Raw genomic sequence first — 26,486 nt, 5'->3', positions numbered from 1 at the left:
GAGCCCAGTTTTGTCCCGTTCTGTTCAGTCCTTTACAATTTTGTCTCACGCTTGTTCCATTCAATCCAAATCTGTCTCATCCTCTTCTATCCCATTCAATCCAATCCCATTTTGAGCTGTCAAGACTCTGGCTTTCCAGGTATATATATATATATATATATTTGATTTCTATTTCACATTGTGTTTATCTGGTCATAAATAGCAAGCAGGATTTTAAGCTTTGCAGCTTTTACACCGTTTCTAAACCTGTAAATCGGAGAATCTCCCGAGTTTACACGAACTTTCCCGAACGCTTTGTAAAAAATAATCTGTCCGGAAATGCCCGAGAAGACCCGATGTTCTCCGAAATTAGCCGAACTCTCACAAACGCCTCACCGCCGAGAATTCGCGAAGTTTCCGGAATGTTCGGAGGTTTCCATGAACACGGCGTGCACGAGCCGAGCCGGCTCACGATAGCACCGTGTAGGTCGCGTGCTTCACTGGAAGTCGTGTGAGGAAAATATATATATATTTATATACTTATATATAGAAACTTTTTTTGTCTCTGGAATTGTCATGTCTTTACTCTGCTATAACAAAGGCTGTGGACAACGTTTTGACCCGGACAACAATCCGGAAGGTGAGATTTATATTTATCCATATATATATATATATATATATATATATTACTTCAAGTCCAGTCAGGTTTTGGAGCTAATGCTAAATCTGGGAAGTGTTTATAGAAGTGCCGAAAACTGACACACACACACACATTCAACTCGATTTATTTTACTTTTTTTTAATTTAAAATATCTCCAATTCTACTTTAAAATAAATTTCCTGAGGAAATCTCTCATTGTTTCACTTTGCCAGGAGACTTTTTATTGAAATTTGTGACTTTCTAACTACATTACTAACTACATTAAAACATTAAAACTCATTCATTTTAGTTTTTTTTTTATATTATATTATATATTTGTCATATAACCCTGGGAGAAACCAGACTCAAAAGAGAACCCATCAACGAACGTTCATTTATTGCAGTTCCCTCATTTTTAAGGTGTTCTGTTAACTGTTAATGCTAATTGCAGACTTGATATTAATTCAAGTACAAATTCATCCTCAAAGTTTTCATGTTGGTATAAATCTTTAACTGTTTGATGTGGAACTAATTGGAATTGAAGAGACCTCCATCTTCAGGTGGGGTGTTGGGATGAATCGGATGGATCTGGAAAGAAGAAAGGGGCAGGAATGCTGGTCACTTGTACCTCAGAAACATGTTTGACCCGATAAAGAGAGAGAAAGAACAGAAGGTTGAGAAATAGGATTTTTAAGTATCCTTATTGTTACATATTATTAATGATCATGGTGTCAAAGTAGCATCCAGACATCCAGTTCACCAAAAGACTTTATCCATGATCCCTCCAGATTTGCTCATTTACCTAATAAATGCCTACCAACAAATAAATCTTGACTAAATAAATATGTTTACAGTCTAGATGTGAACACCTCGACTGTGTCTGAGTCTTGAACACCAGTTGTGAGGCTGTTTTATAACTGTGGGGGATTGTAAGAAAAAACATCTGCCCTCCTTCTGTAGTCTTGACATGTTGAGGTACCAACAAATAGCCTGCACCTTTTGATCGAGGTAGATTCTTCTTCAAGGGCAACATGACACCATGTGTCTGATTCCTCTGATTTTATACCACATTTATGTGCCAGCAATAACATTTTTTGAACGTATTAATTAACAACAATTTAGCAACCGTATGTGATTATAAAAGTTGTTTCCTTACAAGTTTTTCTTTCGTTTCAAAAGAAAATAACAAATGGAAAAAAAAGCATGTCATGTTAATGTCGTCGTTTCTCAGCATTATGAAAATTTGACTTTTTTGTCTTAAATCCAAGAAAGAAAGTGAGGAAAGAAGAGAGACTGCTGAGGGGAAAGGATGTTTATAGCTGCTTAAATGCAAGTGAGAACAATGAGAACTTGTTTTAACTACATTCCAGTACATGAAATGTAACTATAAAGGGGATAAGAACCCAGTAAATATTGCAACAATCGGGAGACTGTTATGGCTGAAAATCAGCGTTCGTGGATGTTACTGTAACTTCACTGTCATTGATTATTGTCGTATATCTGCAATGACCCTGAGTTATCTTTATGCACTCTCTCTAGAACCGTATCTATTGTTTGTGTCTCATTCTTAGGTGCCTGCACTTACCATCCTGGAGTTCCGGTTTTTCATGACGCCCTGAAAGTAAGACTCTGTTAATGTGCTTTCTTTGGTTTTTCAGCTATAGTAAATGGTCGTCTTAATAGCTGTGTGTGTGTGTGTGTGTGTGTGTTGTGATACACAGGGTTGGTCATGTTGCAAGAGACGCACTACGGACTTCTCAGATTTCCTGAGCATCGCTGTAAGTGCACGTCTCATTACACAATAGTGATAGTACATAATAGTGTAGTGTATAGAGTTTAGTATATAAACGTATCCAGAGCACATTAAAATCCCTCATTGCACAGCGACACACTTGTGTAGTTGTGTACTTACAGTGTGGTGTTTGATAACAGCCTGTTTTTTTGTCCTCTGGTGCACAACTGTACTGTTTATTGTAGAACCAAATGGTTCTTTTGTAAAAACAATCAAAAACATTTCAGAATCGTAATACTGCATGCATCTCTTCTAGAACGCTGTGGTTCTGTTCTAGATCTTGTCAGGTGGTTTTGTTCTAGCACTGTATTGTGGTGTGTTTTAGTGGTTCATTTGTAGAACCCCACAGACTTGTGGTTCGTTTCTCAAACTGACTGGCTTGTGGCTCTGTTCTAGAATACTATTGGTTCAGTTCTAGAACCCCACTGGCTTGTGGGTCTGTTCTAGAATACTATTGGTTCAGTTCTAGAACCCCACTGGCTTGTGGTTCTGTTCTAGAATACTATTGGCATGTGGTTCAGTTCTTAAATTCTATTTTATTGTCTACTTATGTTCAATAACAAAATGTATCTGTTCTAGTATGATATTGTTGTCTATTTGTGTTCTAGAACACCAATGATTCCATTCCAGGAGAATATTACTTTCTGTCTAGTTGTTCTAGAACACAGTGTATAAACTCTCAAGTCCATAAAGTGGACAGTTAATATTAAACTGTTCAGTTCTAGAACATCATGGCTCTATTTACATTCTAGAAGCCTTGGTCTTTTTCTGAATTTTTATAGTGTGCAGCCCAGTTGTAGATCTCGTCATCCAGTTTTCTTCTGACAGCATGGTTCTGACCCATGTTGTGGTGTGGTTCTCTTGTAGAACTTGGTGGTTGTTTGTGTGTGTTACAGGGGTGCAGTAAAGGTTGCCATAACAAAGAGAAACCCCCCGAGCCGGTGAAGCCTGAGGTGAAGAGTTCCGGAGGGAAGAAGGAGCTGGAGGATCTGAAACCACGGTTTGATGAGTACATCATTCAGGCTCCTAAACCTGTGGAGTTCATTCAGAGACCCAGGTACAGAACGAACACACACTCCAACATGCACACCATCACAGTTTAGAGTATAATCTTACACTACAAAACAAACACCACTGTGTGTGTGTGTGTGTTTCAGTGCTGATGAGCCGCTGGTGGAGCTGCAGCAGAAAGTGTCTCCTTCCCTGACACAAGCACTCGAGAACCTCAAAGTATCAAAAACCAATAAGATTGCAGAGAAAGGTACAACTTAGCCTATCACAACATCTTTTTTTTAAACGAGAGGCACAATGACCACAGACAGATGTGTGTGTGTGTGTGTGTTTTGTAGAGGATGACGGGAATGAGGTGAAAATTGGAACAGCGTGTAAAAATGGAGGTTGCTCGAAGGTAACACGCACATGCACATCTTTTATATCCTCAAGTTAAAAAACTATTAAGGTGTGTCAAATATTCTGCATGTGCGTGTTTTAGACTTTCTCTGGACCAGCAAGTGATGAGGACAAGTGTGTGTTTCACCCAGGTGTTCCGATCTTCCATGAGGGGTGAGAGAAGAAATGAGCGCACACACACACACATTATATGTGACCTAGATTCAGTGCTGAAACGTGTGTGTGTGTGTGTGTGTGTGTGTGTGTGTACAGGACGAAATACTGGAGCTGCTGTCGGAGGAAAACTTCAGACTTCAACGCATTTCTTTCTCAGCAAGGATGCACCACAGGAGCTCACATCTGGAGGAAAGCTGATGTAAGAGACACACACGTGTGACCACTCTCAAATCTTAAAAAAAAAAAAAAGCCATTTAGAAAAATTTTGTGTGCAGGGGAAAAAGGTGGCACCATGTCGGTTCGATTGGCATCAGACCGCTAGTCATGTGACCATCTCCATCTACGCTAAGCACTCAAACCCAGAACTGTGTTCAGTACGAGCCAATAGGACCAAGGTGAGTTTCCATGCGTGTGTACACATTCTATTCTGTACTCTGCATTTTTCTTGCTATGAAACCGTGTGTGTGTGTGTGTGTTCTCCTTGGCAGGTGTGTATTAGACTGGTCTTTGATGGAGAGAAGGAGTTTGAGCAGAATATCAGTCTCTGGGGGGTGAGTGTGTTGTTTTTGTTTTTTTGACGAAAACGCCAATCACACAACGTAAAGCTAAATGCCAACCAATCAGAATGCAGAGGGAAACGTCAGCGATGTAATCCGTGAGGAGTTTCTGTGATGTCAGTGTCCTGTTGTGTCCCTGGGCAGGTCATCGATGTCAGCAAGAGTGTCACCAACCTGATGGCTGCCAAAAGTGAGATCGTCATGAAGAAGGCGGAGCCGATGACATGGGCGAGGCTGGACCTGCCCCCGCCCACTCCCAACTCGACCAATGAAGTGAAAGTAAAGGAGAATGTGTAGATAAAAGAGACGGAGTGCACCAACTGTTAGAGAACCACTTGGAACAACACACACTGTATTTCTCACACACACACACACACACACACACACACTATTCTCAGTCCTGCCTGGGTTTAATCACCATGCATCAGTTTTCACACTTGACTTGGGCTCCGTCTCATTTGCCCTTCACAAGCTACCTCTGTTGCCTTAGATGCTCGAGGGTCCAGGAAAGCTGTGTGTCCAAATCATTGTTTCATGTTTAAAAATTCAGTATGGCTTTTGAGTATACATTCACAGAAGCACCATGGGTAATTATGATCATGAATTGTGAGCTGATTGGATGGTGAAGGTATTCCTGAGAGGTCTGAGGCATTGTTGTATCTTTTACAGATAAAAGTAATGCCTAAAGGGATCTGATTTTGGATCCTGTCACATAAACATCTTCCACTGTAGCCACTCTAAATGATGTACAGAAAGGTATACACAACAGTTACACATCTGTTCACTAAAATTTCACGACTTCGCCAGAAAGCATAGTGGTGTAAAAAAAAAAAAAAAAAATCCTGAATGCACAACTTTGGCTTTCATGTTAATAATGCACCCATGACTGTAGAGAAACTTCATTAGACACTGAGGGATTCGGGGGTAAATCCGGCACCCCCTGATTTGGGTATTGGGGCCAACAAGAGGCGGGGCTTATCTATAATTTATACATGATTATCCAATCAGGTCAATGAAGATCAGATTCCTCAGTAAAAGTAGAAAAGCTTTTGTTTTATAAATGATGCCAATGAAATAAACATTAAGAATACAGGGTTGTTGTTTTTTTTATTTGATCAAAACTGACAATTTATATAATGAAAAGATTTATCGAGTTATTTATAATTGAATTCTGTTTGAAAGTTGTCCAACAGGCCTCCACGTATCAGACTCGTTTGTCCAGTACATCCCACAGACTCGATCAGATTGAAGTCTGGGGAATTTGGAGGCTTTGAAGTGTGTGTCATGATGTTGCAGTGTAGATGTGCTAGGAAGCAGAAAATCAATCAGAGCATCATGCTGCTTCCAAAAGCTCAACTTCTTCCCATAGTGCATCCTGGGGCCATGTCTTCCCCAGGTAAGCTACTTACACACACACCTACACAACTGTCCGTTCACACGATATGCAAGAAAACATGATTTATGAGACCGAACACCTTCTTCCATGGCTCTAGGATCCAGTTCAGATTCACAGGTGTCCAAGAGCTTTGGTGGTACCTCTGCAACAAGCTGTGAAGCTCTGTCTTCTCTGACTCAGCAGTTTGTGCATCAGTAGTCTCTTCTGTATGATTGGACCTCACCTACACTCCTTATGCTCATCAGTGAGCCTTGGGCTCCCTGTCACTGGTTGGACCAGATTCCTATGCTTGCCCATTTCTTTAGCTTCCAACATGTCAGGCACTGACACTTCCCAGGCTGTATTATATATCCCACCCCCAGATGGGGGCACTGGAATTAAAATAATTTTCTGTGACACTGTTCGGTTTATAACAGTTGTTTTTAAATTTTCTTTGTTTTTGATTATCGCTGTGCATAGAAACTATAATGTATTAGAACAAGTACATTAACACGTGTATATAAACCTGTGATTTGCCAAAAAAATTAATTCATAGCTTCAATCCAATCCGATTTGCAGATGTGTATACCCTGGGTATATGTCGAATGTGTGTGTGTATCTACCCTAAACCTCGAGATCTCAGACTGAGCGGTAAAACGTACTCTCGGACTGATTGTCTTGCCCCCCTCACGCAACGGGGCGGAGCGTATCGGCCGCAGCGTTGACCGTGAAAGCAGCAACGCTGATCTGTCGCTTCACCTCGCTCCAGGCTGTCTGAGGCTCGGCGGAGTTCTCAATGTCGAACAGAGCGTCGTAAATCCCCGGAAACGACTCGCCAGCGTACTTGTTGTGGCTGCTGGGAGCGAACACCACGTGTCTGCGGGAAACACAAATGACTAAACATGAGAAAAATGTACGGCTTTCACAACTTTTCCACGTTAGGTTTCGGCGCTGTCTCATTCACCATCTAAAGTGCTTAAGTGGGGTATTAAAAAAAAAAAAAAAAGAATGCGTCATCTAATAATGCTCTTCATCCTCATCCCCTAGAGGGAGCTCTTTTGAAAAACAAAATCTGGCTTTGGCTTTTTTTAGATTTCCTTCCTTTCCTCTGTACAACAGAGAGCCGAAGGGACTCACTTCCTATTCTCGGTCACGTAAGCAACCTGAGCAGTTAAGGGCCTTGCTCAAGGGCCCAGCCTATTCCTGAGAGGGATTTAAATTCATGACCTGCCAATCAAACGCTTTAACCTTCAAGCTACCACTTCCCTCGATCGTAGTCTGTAAAGAGACGCAGTTATAATGATGTCATCACAAAGCGAGACGCGTTTACCTGTAGAAGGGACGACCGGGGAGACCGAGAGGATCAATAAACGCTCGCTCCAGGTACATCAGCTGATCGTTCACCATCCGCACTGAAAGAGAACTAAAACGGGGGATTTAAAGAGAGACGAACAGAGAGACAGGTATGAAAATGAGAGCGAGACAAATGGAGAGACACAAAGACACATTCTAAAAGGCTTAATGTAAAAAAACTTTTTTAAAAGATCAAATTTAACCAAACTGCGTGTCTGTATACAGTAATGCTTTATTATTAATGTGTTTACTGTGTTTGGTCTCTTAAAAACGCCGTCTTATTAAGCCACGTTAAGCATTTTAGAATGTCAAGAAATACAGGCATAAAAAAAAAGATTGGCATGGAGAGACCAAACGAGACATCGGTAGACAAGAGAGATAGAGAAACCAAGAGAGAGAGAGAAAAAAACGAGAAAGTTTGTGTTACTTGGATGTGTCGAGTGTGTTCAGGTGACGCTGAAACTCCTGTGCCGCGTTTGTAAAATTGTCCACCGCTGAAAACAGGGCATCTATAACACACACACACACACACACACACACACACACACACACACACACACACACACACACACACGTTTCCGATTCAGCGTTCTGAGCTTCCTTTAAGCCCACAAGCCTGGCTTTCGGCTGTGTCTCATTTTAACACTTTATGTTTGTCTCATTCAAAGCTACAAATGGCAAAAGAAGCGATTATGCCCAAGTAACGTCCTTCACTTTCTCACCCTAGAATGGACACATAGAAAGCAAGGACAGAAATGGATGTGAGCTTAGAGCTGGATGGATGGAAGAAGAGGGAGCAAGTGGCCTGTTTGATTTGCTGCAGCATCCGAATGACAGTGAGTAAGAAGTGCACTCTCAATGTGCTATTTGTGTGTGTGTGTGTGTGTGTGTGTGTGTGTCTGACCGAACGTCACGTCGTATCGCTCCATCTCCTCTGGGTGTTTCCGCGCCAATCGCTCGATGGTGTGCGCGTACTGAGAGAGCGCGAGCGCGTACTCCATGCAGTCCAGAGGCAGCACGGGGGCGTCGGCTAAGCGGAAAACCACGCCCCCTCGCACACGCGCGACCGCCTCCATACGGCGAAAGGTGGGGTCGTAGAAACGCTCAACCACCTCGAACGTCTCGTACACGCTGTGGTACACGGGATAACTGCTGTACCGCTCTGTCTTCTGTGTAACACACACACCGTAAGTGTATACACACACACACACACACACACACACACACACACACACGCACACAAAAATACACACACTTACTCTGTTCTTAGTGTATCTCGCTCGGCCAGATGCAATTCCCAGTCTGATAAAGTAGGCCTCGAAATCACTTCCTGAGCCGAGCTTGCTGATCCTGCGCGCACACACACACACACACACACACACACACACACACACACACACACACAAAGCATTCAGTTACATCTGTATGTGTATTTTATATAGAGTACTGGCAGGGGTAAAAAACCTCTATGGATGGAGGCTGCCTAAAGTCTCTTCACCTAATCTCACACAGACTCGCTGATGTTGAGATCATGGACCCTGCTGGGGCCAAAACTATTACTCCCAGGACTTGTTCTTCTCTACGCTGGAGATAGTAGATGACGTTGGCTGTATGTTTGCGGTCGTTGTTCTGCTGCAGAATATATTCGGTTCTAGATGATGGAGAAGTATCTATTTGTACTTCTCAGCATTAAGGACACCGTTATAATAAATCCAAGGAAACCACCACCATGCTCACTTCCTGTGTTTGTGTGTCTTAGAGGTGTTTCCATGTCTGGAATTTTGGCCACATTCTTTCTATGAAGACAATTTCTGGCCAACCTTCTCCAGAAAATAAATGGGTGTGCCTCAGTCCCACTGGTGTCCTCCATTTCCTGTGGCACTGCTGGACATTAAGTTCACATGATGTGTCTTTTATCTGCTGCATTGATTTCCCTTGTGTCCTCAACATCAACCGTTTCTTTGTGCTTCTGCAGAAAAGCCTAAAACCCCAGTCTGCTTTAAAATCTTACTGCTACAGTGGAACTACTTTGTGTCTTGTTTCTGTGCTCACATGTCTTCCACGACCTCGCCTTAATAGCAGAGGTGCTGACTGACTGTTTCTCATTCAGTGTGAAGCTCCTACGGCTATTCTATCCCTGAATGTGTGTACAAAAGTAAGAATTCATGATGAGTCACAGCATTTCTATTTACACCTGCTTAACTCAGACTTTTTGCACTGTACTGGATAGAAAAATTTAAAAGGGGCGGGGTTTAACTCTCACCGGGGCGCGTCCCGATTATCCGTCCAGTTGTCCCGTTTGTGCCAGCTGTCATACAGGGTCATTCCTTCCTCCCCTTCCTCTGGACTCATCACCTACACACACACACACACACACACACACACACACACACACACACACACACGCTACATCTCAGGGAATGGTATAATTTAACCAGAAGTGGGATCACTGCCCTTTGACCCACCTGTTTGGTGATGTCGTAAGCCAGTGTATGTAGAGACGGAGTGCAGTCCACTCTCAGTGTGTACATACCTACACACACACACACACACACACACACACACACACACACACACACGCAGAGTTAAACAGAAACATTGATGCATTGTCTATTGTGTGTCTGTGTGTGTGTGTTTACCCTCAATAGCAGAGTCTGCGTTGATATATGCCACAGCTCTCTGCTGGAGCATCTTAGCATTTTCCTACACACACACACACACACACACACACACAGTAAGATGCACATATATAAACGTCTCTCTTTCTCTCTCTCTCTCTCTCTCTCTCTCTCACTCACCTCAGCCCACTCTGTGGATCCGAGGAGGCCGAACTCTTCAGCATCCCAACTGGCAAAAATCAATGTGCGTCTGGGTCGCCAGCCTGACACACACACACACACACACACACACACACACACACACATATAGCTTATAATATCTCGATTAATGCAAATGTTCCATTAGATCATGTGTTTATATGAAAATGGCTGTGAATCACTGGGTTAATAACACTCTGTGTGTGTGTGTGTGTGTGTGTGTGTGTGTGTGTGTGTGTGTGTGTGTGTGTGTGTGTGTGTGTGTGTGTGTGTGTGTGTTTCACCGTTCTGCAAAAGTTTCCCAGCAGCTCTGGCAATCTCGTGTGTTGTTGCAGCTCCAGACACAGGATCAATTCCCCCAAACACCCACGCGTCACGATGACCACCTAATATAACATTGCGATCTGCATGCATGTGCGCACACACACACACACACACACACACACACACACACACACACACAGAAATCAGTGCATGATGATAACAGGGGCATGGCAAAAATGTTAGTGTAAGTTTATGTAAGTGATTGGATATATGCTAAAGGGGTGTGTTTGTGTGTGTGTGTGTTTGTTTATTTGACATTAACTTTACACACGTGTATACCTGGCTCCTGAGCTCCTCTGATTCGGCCAATCACATTGTAAATCCTGGTCACCTGGTTGTAGCTGTGCACGTTCATGCGCACTTTACTGAAAGCAAACAAGCGAGAGTTATCGACCGGTGGTGAGGAAGACGAAGACGAAGTCGAACAGGAAGTGGAAGCGAAATGTAATATTTGGGACAGAACCGTGGTGTTGCCTCACTTCTGTACGAAGTCACCAATGAACCCAGGGCCGATACGATACGACACATTGAGAGCTCCTTTCCAATCAGGAGGTGGAGTTGCTCCGCCCATATTCCTACAGGAAGTAAGGAAGTGACATCACCACTTGTAACTTCCGTCATGATTCACACAAAAAAATTAGTCATTCAAATCGGACTCACTTCAGCAGATGTGCAGCATCACTGTAGCCAATAGGATGCACTGGAATCTTCGGAAGCCCCACCCCCTGGTCTAGGCTTAATCTGTATGTATACTCTACAAAATTATTTTTTTAATCAATATTCACAAGAAATCCATAACAAGCTCCAAATGAGAGAGAAAGGCATAAAGCGTTAATAAATTAGCACACCCTTAGCTGGGTAGCCGGGGGTTAAGGGATCTCCGGCTCCGTTCAGATTCAGGACGTTGCCCCGTTGAGCTCCGCCTCCTGGCAGGTTCCATCCTTCAGGATAGGGTTTCACACCATCGGCAGAGTAATCCGCCGGGTCCGAGTACAACACGATGCCTTTGGCGCCGGCTAGCATAGCGTTTTTTACCTAACACACACATTTATTCATACTTACAGATGCTAATTACCATATATATACAAAATACACATTAGCCCAGTTTTTACTATGGAAGTTATACGTAGCTGGGACCAAACTATGCTAGCTCAAATTCTAAGATTGCAACCTAGAATGACCAGGTATAGTTTGAAGCTAATTTCACAGAAATATACCTATATATTTGACTAATGCTAGAAATGAGACAATTTTTATGGTGAAGGTCTTTTATTTTGAAGGTCCAATGGGTAAGAACCAAAGGTACTCCAGGATTCTTTCTGGTAGGTTTAATTGAATTGACAAAGCAGTTGAGAGTCAGGTGGACAAAGAAACAAGGGGAAGGTGGGGGAAAAAAGTGCTGATTGGAACACAGCCATTTCTTCCTCACCTTATTTCCTCTGAAGATTTTGCCGTATCGGGCGATGACAATTTTGCCTGTGCAGTTGATGCCCATGTCCCTCTGCAGTTTGAAGAAATCCTCCGTCCTGCCATAGTTCACGTACACCAACTCACCCTGAGGGAACAAACACGCATCTGACATTAGCTCGCTCGCCCTTGTGAACATAAGAAGGCAGTAATACGTTACTAGCAGTTTGTTTTGAAATTTCCAATTTTCAGCAAAACATTTGAGAGACAGCACTGGGCTAGCTAGCATAACTATTCCAATAGTTGGCACACGTTTAGTATCTATCTTAAATTACATTGTTTCATTTAATCCTGTGATATTTAGCAGATAACTACTGTAACTGTAACGATAGCTAGCTGCAGAGCAAACAAAATGGCCTCAGATTCAAAGAATCAGCTATCCAGTATATTAATACGCACGCTAACTATCTTGCTAACTAGTTCCTAGCTAGCTCGCCTCGTTAAACTTTTTTTGAGGTTGTCACTAGAAAGCCATGTAATCTGCAGTGTCCACAATAGCAGGGTGGACCAGGCCAGAATCAGCCTGGTGTGTCTTGTACCTCAGGTTGTCCCTGTGCAGAAAAGGCGTTGTACGGAGGAACAATGTCGCTCACATTCTCATAACCCAAAGGCACCGGTTCGGCCAGAGACGACGTGATGACCTGTCAAACACAATTCATGAGTGCTAACAGGTACGGTTATGTCTATGTGATTTAGTACAGTGTATTGAATACTGGATTGTGATTGGTCAGAAGGTACAGCTACAAATCACAGGTCTATCGTTTCTATAGCAACAGCTTACTGTAATTATAAACATATGTTTTTTGTCAGAATTGTATTATACCATACGATAGCATATTAATGAGCGCCTTAGCAATAAACCTGCGATTGATATTCACTGGTTTACATCCTGTACTTTATGTCAAAGATGGCTGCTGTTATGAAGAATTCAGCAGCTTCTGGCCAAACAGATTTAAACGATACAATACTATAGTAACGTGTATTGAAAAAGTTGGATAACGGGCAACAAAAGGCTGAGAAAATAAGTGTTACTAAAAAGTAAACAGCTGAAAGAACGTTTTTCAATTAATTAGGTAAATTGGCAACCCGTCTTGTAGAAAGAGAGTCTCTCATAATTTCAGAACAATGTTCCTCAACCTAAAATTGCAAAGATTGTAAATCTCATAATGTATAGTACAAATCATCTAAAGATTCAATACATCTGGAGAAACCTCTGGGTGCAAGACAAGGGTGAAAATCACTATAGAATGGATGTGTATTTTGGGCCCCCGGGCAACACTTAAAAAAAAAGACATGATTCTGTGACTGAAATCATGGCATTGGCTTAGAAACAGCTCCAGAAATAATTGTCTGTGAACAACAAATGCCAGATGTGACCATGATTCAGAAATTCTGCCATCTTCTCTGGGCCAAAGCTCATTTAAAATGCACTGAGGCAAAGTGCAAAACTGTTTTGTGGTCAGACGAATTAAAATTTTTAATTCTTTTGGAAACCATGGACGAGAGGGACCATCCGGCTTGTTCAATGTATAACCTGCATCTCTGATGGCATCGGGGTGCATAACTGCCTGTGGAATGGGAAGCTTTCACATCTGAAAAGGTGCCATCAAAGCTGAAAGGTACTGTGTATACAAGCTCAACATGTGCTCCTATTCAGACGTCTTTTTAGGCCTTGTATATTTCAGCCAGACAGTGCTAAAGAGCAACTGTATGTATTGCAACATTGAATTTTTTTTTAACTATTTAATAACATTTGCTGCATGATAAAATGAAAAAGATGACAAAGAAGACCCAGGACTGTTAAGTATGTAAAATCCTGTATCAGAGACGAATGAGACAAATGGTCTCCTCAGTTACCAGATTTACTACACAGAGACAGGATGCTACACAGTGGTAAACGTGGCTCTGCCCAAACTTTTGTAGACATGTTACAGCCATCAAATTTAAAATGATCTTATTGTTTTCCCTTAAAGTGGTACAGCAGTTCCTCAGTTTAAACATTTGATTTGTTTTCTACCTTCAATTGTGAATTAAATATGGATTTATGAGATTTGCATTCTGGTTTTAGGTACATTTTACACAGCGTTCCGACTTTTTCCAGAGCTGGGGGTTGTATTTGCACATGTTTTTGTCATGCGATGCTGTGGAATCTGCAGAGCCAGCACATTCAGCCAGCTGACTAATATGTAAAGAATCTACATGGGAGAATAAAAAAACAAATCCTCCTCTATCTATCCTCCCATAACGCAGTAAGTCCCTGATTTCCCTTTCTGTGTTGCTTCATTCGCTGTGCTAAAGAATTTACAGTGGAAACTTATGATGCAATATTTCATTCAAAAAGTCATTATAATAGTCACCATCACTTATAATGCTGTGTATTTGTGTTTACTGCTTAATAATTACAATAATTACAGGTCTGGTTCTTTTTCCAGTCCTAACGTCAGGGCTAATATACACCTGTAGCGTACAGATAATATATAGCTTTCCACAGCAGTTACATCATTTTGGAAACAAAAACCAACCTCTCAAATATTTATTCATAAATACATGAAAAGTCCAGAATTACTGGAACCTTTGATAGGAATCTTTCCTATGAATCCCAATTAATATTGGGATTGATTTAGTTAGGAAGGCACAGAGGCATTGTATTGCTGGAACAGGTTTGGGTCTCAATTCAAATGTAGGAAAAATGTAATGTGTGCATGCATGTTATATTGTAAATTACCTTATATAAAATATATCTTTGCACATTTGACTTGGCATAAACCAGTATAATATTTGCACGCGGTAGTTTTTGTGTACATCATGAACACATGGCCGTCTTTAAGGGTCAAATATCCTGTGCAAATGACTACTGACCTCATCAAGGAACAGTTAGGTAGAGGCGTGGTACTGTGTAAAGTGTACCTCATCCCCGTGCTGGTCCACTACAGAGATGTAGTTTGGCCGGGTCGTGTTCGGATACGACAACAGAACGTCGTACCACACGAGCTCGGCCGAGTCGAGTCCAAACGCTAGCCACTCCTCCCGGATCTGCTCGGCTAATCGCAGGTTCTGCTCCGTTCCCGCCAAGTGGGGAAGACGAGTAAACTTCCTGTTCGGTAGAAAACGAGAGAGCCGATTGGCTAATCTACTTTACCAAAGGTAACTAAGAGTTATAAAGTGAGGAATTATATATTATATATAAAATGCATTTGGAAAGTATTCAGACCCCCTTTACGTTTTACAAATTCGATACTACAATCGAGCATCAACAATACTACAAAGTGAAAACAGAATTCCTGAAATTCCGGTGTTTGTGTTTTATCATGCCCAATAAAAACATAATTCTTAGAGAGGTTTTCCATATGATCTACGATGCCCGTGGTGCCTTTTCTGATCAGGGAAGAATCACACAGCACACATCATGGCACATATGTTCTTCTTCAGTTTATTGCAGATAACAGACAAGTATATATACACACTGGAAAGAACCTGAGCTAAAACTGTTCCTGATTGGGTAAGAAGACATAATAACCAGAGACGTGTAAACCCAGATAAAGACATTCTGTATACTTACATATGCACATCGTAAACATCCTGTAGACACTGAACACACAACATGGGAATGTGTTTAGAGAACCAGTGTGAGGCCCATCTTAACTCTAACAGCAAAGTTCAGACACTTTGAACTCAGGTGCCTCCTAATTCTACTGATCGTTGCTGAGATGTTTCTACACCTTGATTAGAGTTCAACTGTGAAATAGTGTATCGATTGGACATGATTTACAAAGACACAAAACTCTAAAGGTCTCAGTTCAGTTCTCGTATGATATTATGAGTGCAGATTGCGAAGACAAAAATCAGTTTGAATGATTGTTGTATCGGGACATACAACAGAAGGCGTCTTTCCAAATGCACTGTATATTGTGTAATATGTATGTATGTGTTTGTACCTAAGATATTGTTTGATGTTGCCTGCACGGATTTCATCCAAGAACTCAGGCAGGAATTCTCGCCTCGGCTCCTCGTGCCGTGTGCCATCGGGTCTCGCAAACCAGCCTGAGGCAAAAAGACATTTTAAACTTCTGAACTTCTGGACTGTCTGAGACGTCTTCACGCCCCTGCCCTAACACTCACAGGTTTTATGTGCATCGCAAGCATGGGTCCAAAGATCAGAGTCCAAACGCTATCAAGAGCTGTAACACATCACCTGACAGAGTCTTGTAAGGGAATGGGTCAGGAATTTATCATGAGAAATTCCATTAGTGCTCAAGAGCTCAAGTGCTTCTTACTTCAGAGGTGCTTTAGTATATCCAGGTTCCTCATCTCATCATTTGTACCTTTTGCTCAAACAGATCAACATCCTAAACTTCCTAACCACCAAAACAGCAAACTTCATCACGTCAGTTTTTTTTGGTTCGGTGTCCAACATTTTTGTGTGGGGAAAAAGAATTTAAGAAGATTGTGTGATTGCAAAAGTATTCCACAAACTGGAATTGTCTGAATGACACATCTAGAAGAAAACTAAGAAGGGTTGTAAAGAAGTTAAAGACTACAATCAACGTTCATCACGTCAAAAACACGTCCACGTCTGATGCACCAGAGCAAGCACTTATTAACTCTCACGAGAGAAAAGCCAACACGCGAGCGAATCTGTTATTTGTTTATTTATTTCTGGATTTAAAAAAACAAACTAATATACAGAAGTAATACATAATTCATCTAGTAGACTAAATGTATATTTGCTGTAGATCTGTTATTATTTATTACTATTGAAGATGCCAAAACGTCTTTATATGGAAACGTAAATTAAATTACATTCATTTAGATCAATGTTTTCTGCAAACAAATGCACATGCACACGCACGCGCGCGCGGGCACGCACATCATTACGGACCACCGAATCCGAGAGAACAATATCTCTCTTTCTTTTACACACACACACACACACGTGTGCGCAGACTTACCGATAATAAATCCCACGAAGAACAAGAGCGTGAACACGGTGATCCACTTCAACCAGTGCACGAGATTCTTGTTCGCTCCCATTGAGAGTTTGAACTCTCAAGTCCAGCCAACAAACGCAGTGTGTGTGTGTGTGTGTGTGTGTGTGTTGACGTATGTGGATGGGCGGGCAAATGAAACCTAAGTATCATACTTATTTGCATAACACGTGATTAGGGTATGTTAGCGAGAGAAGTGATTTAGGTATGCAAATTAGCTATGTGTGACGTGTAAAAAATAGATTTGGAGATCTTTTTTAAAACTATGATAAATACAGTTAAAATACAGAGGGAATACCCTTATTAGTGCCATCAAAAGTTATGATGAAACAGTCTCTCGCGAGGCCCGTCCCTGAAAAGAAAATCCAAAAGCTACCTCTGCTGCAGAACATAAGTTTCTTTGAAACCTCCAATTGACATCAATCTTCTCGGAGTTCATGTGGCAGATATCTTTTTACATTCCCTGTTCAGAAGAGACAGACTTTCATTGTTGAACTGTGCCAAAGAAGCATTGCTTTAGAACAGTGACGGGTCGTACATTTCACCCCCAGGCCTTCGGTTGCTTACTGTCTGATTTAGTCAAAATTGAGATGTCACTTAACCAACATAACTACCACAACATTTTGCACCAGCATGCCATCCCACTTAGTTGGACCATCATTTTTTTTCCCAACAGGACAATGACCCCGGACAGACCTCTCTAGGTTGTGTAAGATCTATACCTCAACACCTCTGGAAATTTCCTCATGATTGTTGGAAAACCATTGTGATTACCTCATGAGGCTGACTGAGACAATGCCAAGAGCTGCCATCAAAGCAAAAGGTGGCTACTTTGCAGAATCGAAAAAAAAAATATACTCTTGGTCGTTTAACACGTTTTTGTTTACTCCATAATTTAATTTTTTATAGTTTGGATGTCTTTAGTATTTATGTACAATATTGAAAAAAAAACCCACTGAAGAAGAAGGTGTGTCCAAACTTTATACATGCTGCAGAAAGAAAGGTGCAGAACTGCCTATTGACCACAAGATGGAGCTAATGACCGGCTGTTCCTCAGTTCAGCGTCTCCCAAGTTTCTTTTTCAGCGAATAGAATTTTACAAAAGTAAAGATGAATATTAAAAGATATATTCATCATGTTTTATTTTGTTCAGAGGTTTTAAAGCTTTTTAACACTATAGCGTGTGTATCATTTCATTTGTCAGCCATTTCTGTTGAAAATCTTTTCTGGACGCAAGTAGCAGCAGTAATAATAATAATAATAATAATAATATTAAAAAACAAAAATAATAATAACAATAATGATGATTATTATTATTATTATTATTATTATTATTATTATTATTATTATAGCATCAAACAACTCACACACATGGAAGGAAGCGCGAGCGGCATAATGTTCAATACCATTTCCGCCAAATCAGAGTTTTCCCTTTTCCTCTTTCTCATCTATACTCCCTCTCTCTCTCCCTTCCTCCGTCTCTCTCTCTCTCTCTCTCTCTATTTCTCCACCACCCCCTATAGAGTGGACGAGTCTAAACCCGAGCACGAGATCTGCCGCCGCAAGAGAAAGACAGAGAGAAAGAAGGATAGAGGTAGAGAGAGAGGAGAGGGAGTGAGAGAGAGAGAGAGAGAGAGAGAAAGAGAGAGAGAAAGAGAGGGAGGGAGAGAAAGAGGAGAGAGAGAGAGAAAGAGAGAGGGAGGGAGAGAAAGAGGAGAGAGAGAGAGAGAGAGAGAAGCGGAGAGCAGCCGGTTAGTGGACGGAGACTCGTGCACTGTGGACATGGGTCTGTCTGTGAAGAGCTGGCTGACAAACGAGGGAGGAAAACACTGCGTACTGGTAGGAAACACACACACACACACACACACACACACACACACACACACACACACACACACACACACACACACAATTAAAGTAGAACTAAGTTTTAAGTCAGATTTTATGAAACTGTCTGTCTGTCTGTGTGTATTTGTCTATCTGTCTGTATCTATCTATCTATCTATCTATCTATCTATCTATCTATCTATCTATCTATCTATCTATCTGTTTGCCTGTCTGTCCGTCTGTCTGTCTGTATGTATGTACAGTATGTATCTGTGTGTGTGTGTGTGTGTGTGATGCCTGAGAGTTCAAACTTCAAATCCAAATGAATGTCTTCACATTTCAGTACACATCCGACATGTGCTAAACAAGTCGTTCTGTTCTTTTGGAGATGCGCCACTCCACAGAATGACCTCAGCAGCACAGAAGGACAGATGGAGCTGAAATCTGGATACTTAAACAAATATGATTCTGTTTTACAACAAAAAAACCATTTCACAATCAGATATTTAGGAAATTGCAATGTTTTGGATCAGAATTCCTTTTCACCCAATTCAGATTTTCAAATGAAAGAAAAAATCTAGAATTTACAATGACAAGAACTTTCACTCTTCTGGGAAGATGTTCCACTAGATTTTATGGAGATTTGTGAATTTCATTCAGCCACAAGGGTGTGAGTAAAATCAGGGTCTGATGTAGGTGAGGTGAGGAGGCCTGGGGTGCAGTCAGCGTTCACATTCATCATGTTCAGGTTTCTACAGCAGGAGATCTTCCACTCCAGCCCATGGAAAGCACATCTTCATGGAGCTGTCTTTGTGCACAGGGAGGGGCATTGTCATGCTGGAACAGGTTTGGTTCTTGTAATTCAAGTGAAGGAAAAAGTAGATACCCTCCAAAGACGTCCGATACAGAGGTGGTAACATCTACGATAGGAAAAAGTTGGGTTCACTGAAACTTTTGGATGGTGTACTTGTTCAAATGTTTCAAACTGGGAAACGTTCGATAAAAAAACGTGAACCCTACGACGCCGCATGAGAAATAGTGACCAGAACATCAGATCATTTTTGTTCTTCGAATCTTGTTCATCAAAATGAACGAACCTTTTTTTTGGAGTCATTTCGTTCCTTTGATCATTTAATCGCCTGCATAGCGTCTGACTGAGTCACATGATAAAAGAACGAACGACTCGGACTAAAAGAGTCGAGAGGGGAACTACTCGGTTCTTTGTCCCGTACGTGACCTACGGAGATTTTGCGATGCTTTGCACGTGTGCGTCCGGTAGATAATAAACGAATCGCTCTTTGAGACGACTCGTTCGTCTGAGTCACATTAAAGACTCGTTTAAAACGGACGATTCGTTCGTATACGACTCGTCGCTAATGAGTAATGGCCTTGCGTCCAAAATGGCTGACGGAAATAGCTAGCTAGTATCTGACTGGATTTCACGTAGCCTTGTTCCTTTTGACCCGAAGACAAAAATGGACAAATTGGTGCCTTTTTAGGTTGTAGCTGAAGGTTGCTAACTTGTGACATAGATGTGCAAAGTGGAAAATCAAAGTCTTTCGCTTGAACATCTTTTTACCAACTAAATGGCTGACATTCTGGTGTGAAAAGTGACTTATTGTGGTTTTACAGTTTCCTGAAAAGCTGATCAGATGGATGTCTAGCAAGCATGTGGTAAATGGGTCTAATTAGCCAATGCAAGAAGGAGTACATTCAACCTCATGACATGACCGTTTTTGACAGCGAGCTGAGAAGAATGTGCCAGATTTTTCTGCTACAATAAGCTCCAACTTTTGGTAAAAACACCTGACATGAGGTTCTTGCTCAAACCTCTTCCTACATTGTTGGAGGCACACATATTTATTCGATGTCTTTAAATGCAGGAGTATGGAATTTTCCCTTCGGTTAAACTAGGAGACCCAAACCTGTTCCTGCATCTTGATTGTACACAAATCCAGCTCTATGAAGATATGGTTTCCATGGGTTTGGAGTGGAAGATCTCCTGCTATAGAGCTCGAACCCTATTAAACAACTTTGGGATGAATTTTTAATGCTGCTGTAGGGTTTGAGCTCTATAGCAGGAGATCTTCCACTTAAAACCCATGGAAACCACATCTTCATGGAGCTGGATTTGTGTACCATAATAATGCAGGAACAGGTTTGGGTCTCCTAGTTCACTGTGTCCCCATTTGCTATTATAATGAGCTCCACTTTTTTTTTGGGAAGATGTTCCACTAGATTTTTGTGGAACATCTTCCCAGAAGAGTGGAGCTCATTATAATAGCAAAGTGGAATGGGATCTTCAAAAAGCAGCACATAACAAGCTTATGGTAACAAGCTGAGAAAAGCGTGAACTCATTCTGATTGTCCAAAAGCATTGACACTGAAGACTCCTTCCACAAACGCTATGTCTCGTTATAATTGAGCTGTTGCCATGGTAACAGGGACATGTTCCTCGATTTAGATTTATCCATTATAAATCATTTCGATTGAACAACGTGAAAGTGGAAACGGAACGGAATTATCAAGAACATCAGACGTGATTCCACTCAACGTCATCCACTACCTGAACCTCCATCTGTCCTGCTTTACTGATAAACATTTTATCATTGAAGATCTTGTTTGGTCCAGGAATGAAATGTGAAGACAAAATTATGCGTGTTATTATAATACCATAGTATGAGTGTGTGTGTGTACGTTGATGTTGTGTCTTTGTGTGTGATCAGGTGGTATGGGTGGGGGTGAGTATGTGGCTCTTCTGGAGGACGTTCATGTTGTACTGCAGTGGAGCCCAGTATTACTACTTACACAACATTCTGGGGGTGAGAAAACACACACACACACACACACACACACACACACACACACACACCTACAATCCATCTTACACACGTGTGTGTGTGTGTGTGTGTGTGTGTGTGTGTGTGGGGTAGAATGTCCAGCATGTGTAGATGTAGTAATGTAGACAAAATATCTTACACACACATTACCCTCACACATCAACTGTATGTTGTGTTTCCATACCTGTGGAATGAACAGATGTCAGACTGTGTGTGTGTGTGTGTGTGTGTGTGTGTGTGTATGAGACACTGTATTTCCTTATGGCAGAGCGTGTGGCAGCATGTCTGCTTCTACAAAGCAAAGCACAAAGATCACACATGGCATATTAGAGGGGCTCAGATTACCTCACTCACACCCACATTTACACACACACACACACACACACACACGCTTACACTAAATGATCATTGTGAAGATGTGTTATCAATTTAATAAATGTCTGAATAAAACTTTACATGTTGTGTGTGTGTGTGTGTGTGTGTGTGTGTGTGTGTGTGTGTGTGTGTGTGTGTAGCTAGGACTGTGTGTGAGCCGAGCATCAGCATCTGTCCTGAACCTGAACTGCAGCCTTGTCCTCCTACCAATGTGCAGATCCGTCCTTACTGTACTGAGGGGACAGACACGGGTGAGATGGAGAGAGAGAGAGAGAGAGAGAGAGAGAGAGAGAGAGAGAGAGAGACACTGAGAGAGTGGAATAGAAGGAGAGACAGACAATGAGAGGGAAAGAGAGAGAACCACTAAGAGAGAAACTGAAAGAAATAAAAAGAAAGTCACTGAGTGAGTCAAACACTGAGAGGCCTAGAGAGAGAGAGAGAGAGAGAGAGAGAGAGAGAGAGAGAGAGAAAGACACCAGTAGAGAGAGAGCGAGAGAGAGACAGAAAGACACTGTGAGAAAGACACAGAGAGAGAGGCATGTAGAGAGACAGACACTAGAAAAGAGAGAGACACAGAGAGACAAAAACATTGAGAGAGAGAGATACACGGAGAGACAATATAAGCGAGGCAGACACTGTGTGAGAGAGAAAAACAGAAAGCGGGATTAAGGAAAAGACAGTCACTGAGAGACACAAAGAGACACTGAGAGACAGAAAGACACTGTGTGAGAAAGAGACTGAGAGAGGGACTAAAAGAGAGACAGACAAACAACGAGAGAGAGAGTGATAGTGGAAGATACAGTCACTGAGAGAGAAAAGGAGACACTGAGAAAGACACTGTGAGAGAGAGAGAGAGAGAGAGAGAGACACAAATAGAGACAGACACAAAGAGACATTCACTGAGAGAGTGAAAGACAAAGAGAAAAAAACTATGAGAGGGAGGGAGACAATGAGAGAGACACAAACAGAGAGTGATAGAGGAAGGGACAGTCAAGTCAAGAAGTCAAGTCACTGAGAGAGAGAGAAAGACAGAGAAAGACAATGAAAAAGACCCTATGAGAGAGGGAGTGAGAGACACTGAGAGAAAAACACAAATAGAGTGATAGAGGAAGGAACAGTCACTGAGAGAGAGAAAGACAGAGAGAGACAGACTCATGCACAGGGAGTCACGTGTCTGAGGCGAACATTTTGCTGAAACAGAAACTGAGATGTTATCAGGAAATCTGATGGTCACGCCGTGTTGTGTTCCAGGTGAGCGGTCAAAAAGTGCGCAGGTTGTTGGACAAAAGTAAAAGCTTCCACGTGGCATGTGGCGTTGCCATTTGCATCTTCTCAGGTGAGACGTTGCTACATCACTAAAACTCCCCTCACAAAACTAGCTAGAACTAGCCCCACTAGCCACAAAATCCTGGCCTCAGTGTTCAGTGATGTAGCCTAGCTAGCAACACACGATGTCCACTTCTAGCAAGTTCTGTTTCTCCTCAGGATCCAAAATAATGATACAGGCTACATGTATAAAAAATTAGCATGAGCGCTAATCGTGGCTAATCAAACTACTAACGTCTCACAAAACACGCTAAAATATCTGTTAAACGTAAACAACCAAATCCAATCAGCAGCTAAAGAAACCAAAAGGTCATTATTTTGGGCTGGTTGATGAAATGTAAGTGGACCAGCTGTTTGGTGAACAGGTGTGTGTGTGTGTGTGTGTGTGTGTGTGTGTGTGTGTGTGTGTGTGTGAGAGAGAGAGAGAAACGAATGAAAGTTCTAGATCGTATACTGTGTTTTTCTACCTCAGGAATTTTTTGCTGTAGTAGAGATTAGAGAGTTTGTACGTTCTGAGGCGACCTGTCACCGTAGCAACAAGAGGATGTAAAACAAACATACGTCGTAATAAAAAGAGAGGGAGAGATGAATAGAAAGAGGAAGACAAAGCTGGAAAGAGGAAAAGAAAGATACAGAGAAAGAGATGGAGAGGAAGAGAATGGGATGGATAGAGGGAGGCAAAAGGTTAGAGAGAGAGAGATCAATAGAGGAGGAAGAAAAGTAGAGAGAGAGAGAGAGAGAAAATGGATAGAGAAAGAGGTGGAAAGAGAGTAACAAAAACATGGTGAGAAAGAAGAGAGAGAGAGAGAGAGAGAGAGAGAGAGAGAGAGAGATTGATAGATGGAGGAGGATAAAGATGAAAAGAGAGACATTGATAGAGGGTGGAGAGGAAGGAGAGACAGAGATGGATAAAAAGAAGGAAATGTGAAGCATGAAGTAGATGGATAGAGGGAGAAGGATGAAGAGAGAGGAGAAAGAGAAATGTGGAAAAAGGGGAAAGTAAAAGTAAAAAGAGATAGAAAAGAGAGAGATGAATAGAGGAAGGAAGAAAAAGGTGGAGAGAGGAAGGAGAGAGGTGAGAGAGACAGTGAGGTGGATAGAAAAGAGAAGGAAAGGGTGGAAGGAGAGAAAGAAACAAAAATATGAAGACAGAGTTAGATGGATAGAGAAAGAAAAGAAAAGGTAAAAGAGAAAGAGAGATGGATAGAGTTGAACTATTAAGAAGTGAAGAGACAGCGAAATGGATAGAGTGAGAAAGAAAAACATTGAGAGAGGAAAAGAGAGAGAGGGATAGAGGAAGAGAGACTATCAGCTGTTGAACAGATCCAGTCGTGCATACTTCAAGCATGCTGTCAGACTTTTCCTCAGGGGGGGAGAACGTGTGTGTGTGTGTGTGTGTGTGTGTGTGTGTGTGTTGTGTGTGTGTGTGTGTGTGTCTAAGACATTCTCCCCTGCTAAGAAAATAACCCTGAACAGGCCCACAGTGTGGAGTGCAGATCTTTATGACACGCCACCTTGAGAAAACATTTCCGCGAGCCTCACACAGGTCGATGTAATTTGACGCTAAGTGCTAAAGTTAGCTGCTAACAAGTGTTCAAACTCGAATGCTAAAATTCCGTACGTACAAAATACGGAAACACTTCACCCCACTGTTCCTGCTACAGGTTTTAAGAATTTTCTGCATCAGAACGTTACTCGAATGCAATTTCCTAAGTAGCTAGAGCTAGCTAGATCTGAGGTTATGCTAACGCCGTTAGCATAGTTACCGCTGTTATAGTAACTGTTTATTCGGTTATACGCTGGAGGCTCGTTAGAATGGATAACGAACAGGTTGCTAAGGTTACGAGACGTTCATTAGGGAAGGTGTTGTAATGGCGGTTAGGGTGATTTGATTGTGTGTGTGTGTTCTGTGTGTGTGTGTGTGTGTGTGTGTGTTGTGTGTGTGTGTGTGTGTGTGTGTGTGTGTGTCTAAGACATTCTCCCTGCTAAGAAAATAACCCTGAACAGGCCCACAGTGTGGAGTGCAGATCTTTATGACACGCCACCTTGAGAAAACATTTCCGCGAGCCTCACACAGGTCGATGTAATTTGACGCTAAGTGCTAAAGTTAGCTGCTAACAAGTGTTCAAACTCGAATGCTAAAATTCCGTACGTACAAAATACGGAAACACTTCACCCCACTGTTCCTGCTACAGGTTTTAAGAATTTTCTGCATCAGAACGTTACTCGAATGCAATTTCCTAAGTAGCTAGAGCTAGCTAGATCTGAGGTTATGCTAACGCCGTTAGCATAGTTACCGTTGTTATAGTAACTGTTTATTCGGTTATACGCTGGAGGCTCGTTAGAATGGATAACGAACAGGTTGCTAAGGTTACGAGACGTTCATTAGGGAAGGTGTTGTAATGGCGGTTAGGGTGATTTGATTGTGTGTGTGTGTTCTGTGTGTGTGTGTGTGTGTGTGTGTGTGTTCGTGTGTGTGTGTGTATTACACAGTGGTTCATGTGAGCGCTCACCTGGTGAATGCCGTCAGTTTCTCCTCCGATTCTCAGACGAATTTCCTGACCTCAATGTAGCACAGTACCGAGGCCAGGTAACACACACACACACACACACACACACACACACACACACACACACACACACACACACAGAAGCATGTATAAGTGCTTTTACACACACACACACAAGCATGTATAAGTACTTTTATAATAATTTTGCATAATAATGTGTGTGTGTGTGTGTGTGTGTGTGTGTTACAGGATCCCCGTGTTCTCATTCTGATCACAGGTGAGTTTCTTAATCGAACATCCAATCAAAGATCACTAAAAAGAAGATATTTGTATTGTTTGGGGCGGATCCAGTGATTAATGACTGTTTCCTTCACTCTGATTGGTCAGTTCCTGGGATTACAGGTATCCTATTGGTGCTCATTTTGTTCCTGATGTTTACAGCATCCTCGCACAGCTTGCGGTAAATCTTTCTTTTCTTTTCTTTTTTTTTTTTCTTTTCTTTTCTTTTCTTTTCTTTTGTAATTCTCTTCTCTACTCTTTACTCTTCTCTTATCTTCTCTTGATATCTTTTGTTTTCCCCATCATCCTTTTCTCTTTTCTTTCCAAGTTCTCCTAATTACCCCCCACACACACATTTCTATTTTTCTTTTCTTCTTTCTCTCTGGTTTTGATTTTAGTCAAGTTTTTATGTTACATTTTTTATTCACTCCTTTTCATTCTTAATTTATTCTTCCACTCGTTTCTCTCCTCCACA

General features: G+C 41.7%; 3 protein-coding genes across 4 annotated transcripts in view; 2 read left to right on the top strand and 1 right to left on the bottom strand.

The window, feature by feature from the left end:
• The first annotated feature begins 393 nt into the window (after window positions 1–393).
• Window positions 394–5,626, top strand: chordc1a (cysteine and histidine-rich domain (CHORD) containing 1a). Of its 2 annotated transcripts, XM_046863053.1 has the most exons (12): window positions 426–443; window positions 488–619; window positions 2,191–2,240; window positions 2,341–2,397; window positions 3,308–3,468; window positions 3,569–3,672; window positions 3,761–3,819; window positions 3,904–3,974; window positions 4,074–4,176; window positions 4,253–4,372; window positions 4,466–4,528; window positions 4,679–5,626. In XM_046863053.1, the coding sequence occupies exons 2-12, from the start codon at window positions 556–558 to the stop codon at window positions 4,829–4,831; spliced, it is 1,005 nt and encodes a 334-aa protein (XP_046719009.1). In that variant the 5' UTR covers window positions 426–443; window positions 488–555; the 3' UTR covers window positions 4,832–5,626. The 2 variants fall into 2 exon arrangements, with proteins under 2 accessions (XP_046719008.1, XP_046719009.1); XM_046863052.1 differs by having other exon boundaries at window positions 394–619.
• Window positions 5,616–16,987, bottom strand: naalad2 (N-acetylated alpha-linked acidic dipeptidase 2). Its single transcript, XM_046863050.1, has 19 exons — window positions 16,819–16,987; window positions 15,805–15,910; window positions 14,777–14,963; window positions 12,409–12,510; window positions 11,832–11,957; window positions 11,251–11,437; window positions 11,063–11,156; window positions 10,882–10,977; window positions 10,682–10,767; window positions 10,363–10,482; window positions 10,061–10,143; window positions 9,902–9,965; window positions 9,728–9,795; window positions 9,526–9,617; window positions 8,522–8,612; window positions 8,167–8,431; window positions 7,690–7,771; window positions 7,240–7,332; window positions 5,616–6,786 (listed from the first exon to the last, which is right to left on the bottom strand). The coding sequence occupies exons 1-19, from the start codon at window positions 16,898–16,900 to the stop codon at window positions 6,597–6,599; spliced, it is 2,214 nt and encodes a 737-aa protein (XP_046719006.1). The 5' UTR covers window positions 16,901–16,987; the 3' UTR covers window positions 5,616–6,596.
• A 1,300-nt stretch (window positions 16,988–18,287) lies between these two features.
• Window positions 18,288–26,486, top strand: part of LOC124394674 (NADPH oxidase 4) — a 16,464-nt gene continuing 8,265 nt past the window's right edge. The window contains 8 exon segments of the mRNA XM_046863051.1: window positions 18,288–18,693; window positions 21,408–21,503; window positions 22,037–22,147; window positions 23,148–23,232; window positions 25,716–25,757; window positions 25,760–25,812; window positions 25,982–26,009; window positions 26,120–26,192. Of these exon segments, the coding sequence (XP_046719007.1) occupies window positions 18,637–18,693; window positions 21,408–21,503; window positions 22,037–22,147; window positions 23,148–23,232; window positions 25,716–25,757; window positions 25,760–25,812; window positions 25,982–26,009; window positions 26,120–26,192 (545 nt within the window). The 5' untranslated portion in view covers window positions 18,288–18,636.

This window comes from Silurus meridionalis, chromosome 12 (assembly GCF_014805685.1).
Source record: "Silurus meridionalis isolate SWU-2019-XX chromosome 12, ASM1480568v1, whole genome shotgun sequence".
Taxonomy (NCBI): domain Eukaryota; kingdom Metazoa; phylum Chordata; class Actinopteri; order Siluriformes; family Siluridae; genus Silurus; species Silurus meridionalis.
Note: the sequence above shows the minus strand (reverse complement) of the source record. Positions and strands in the feature narration are given on the sequence as shown.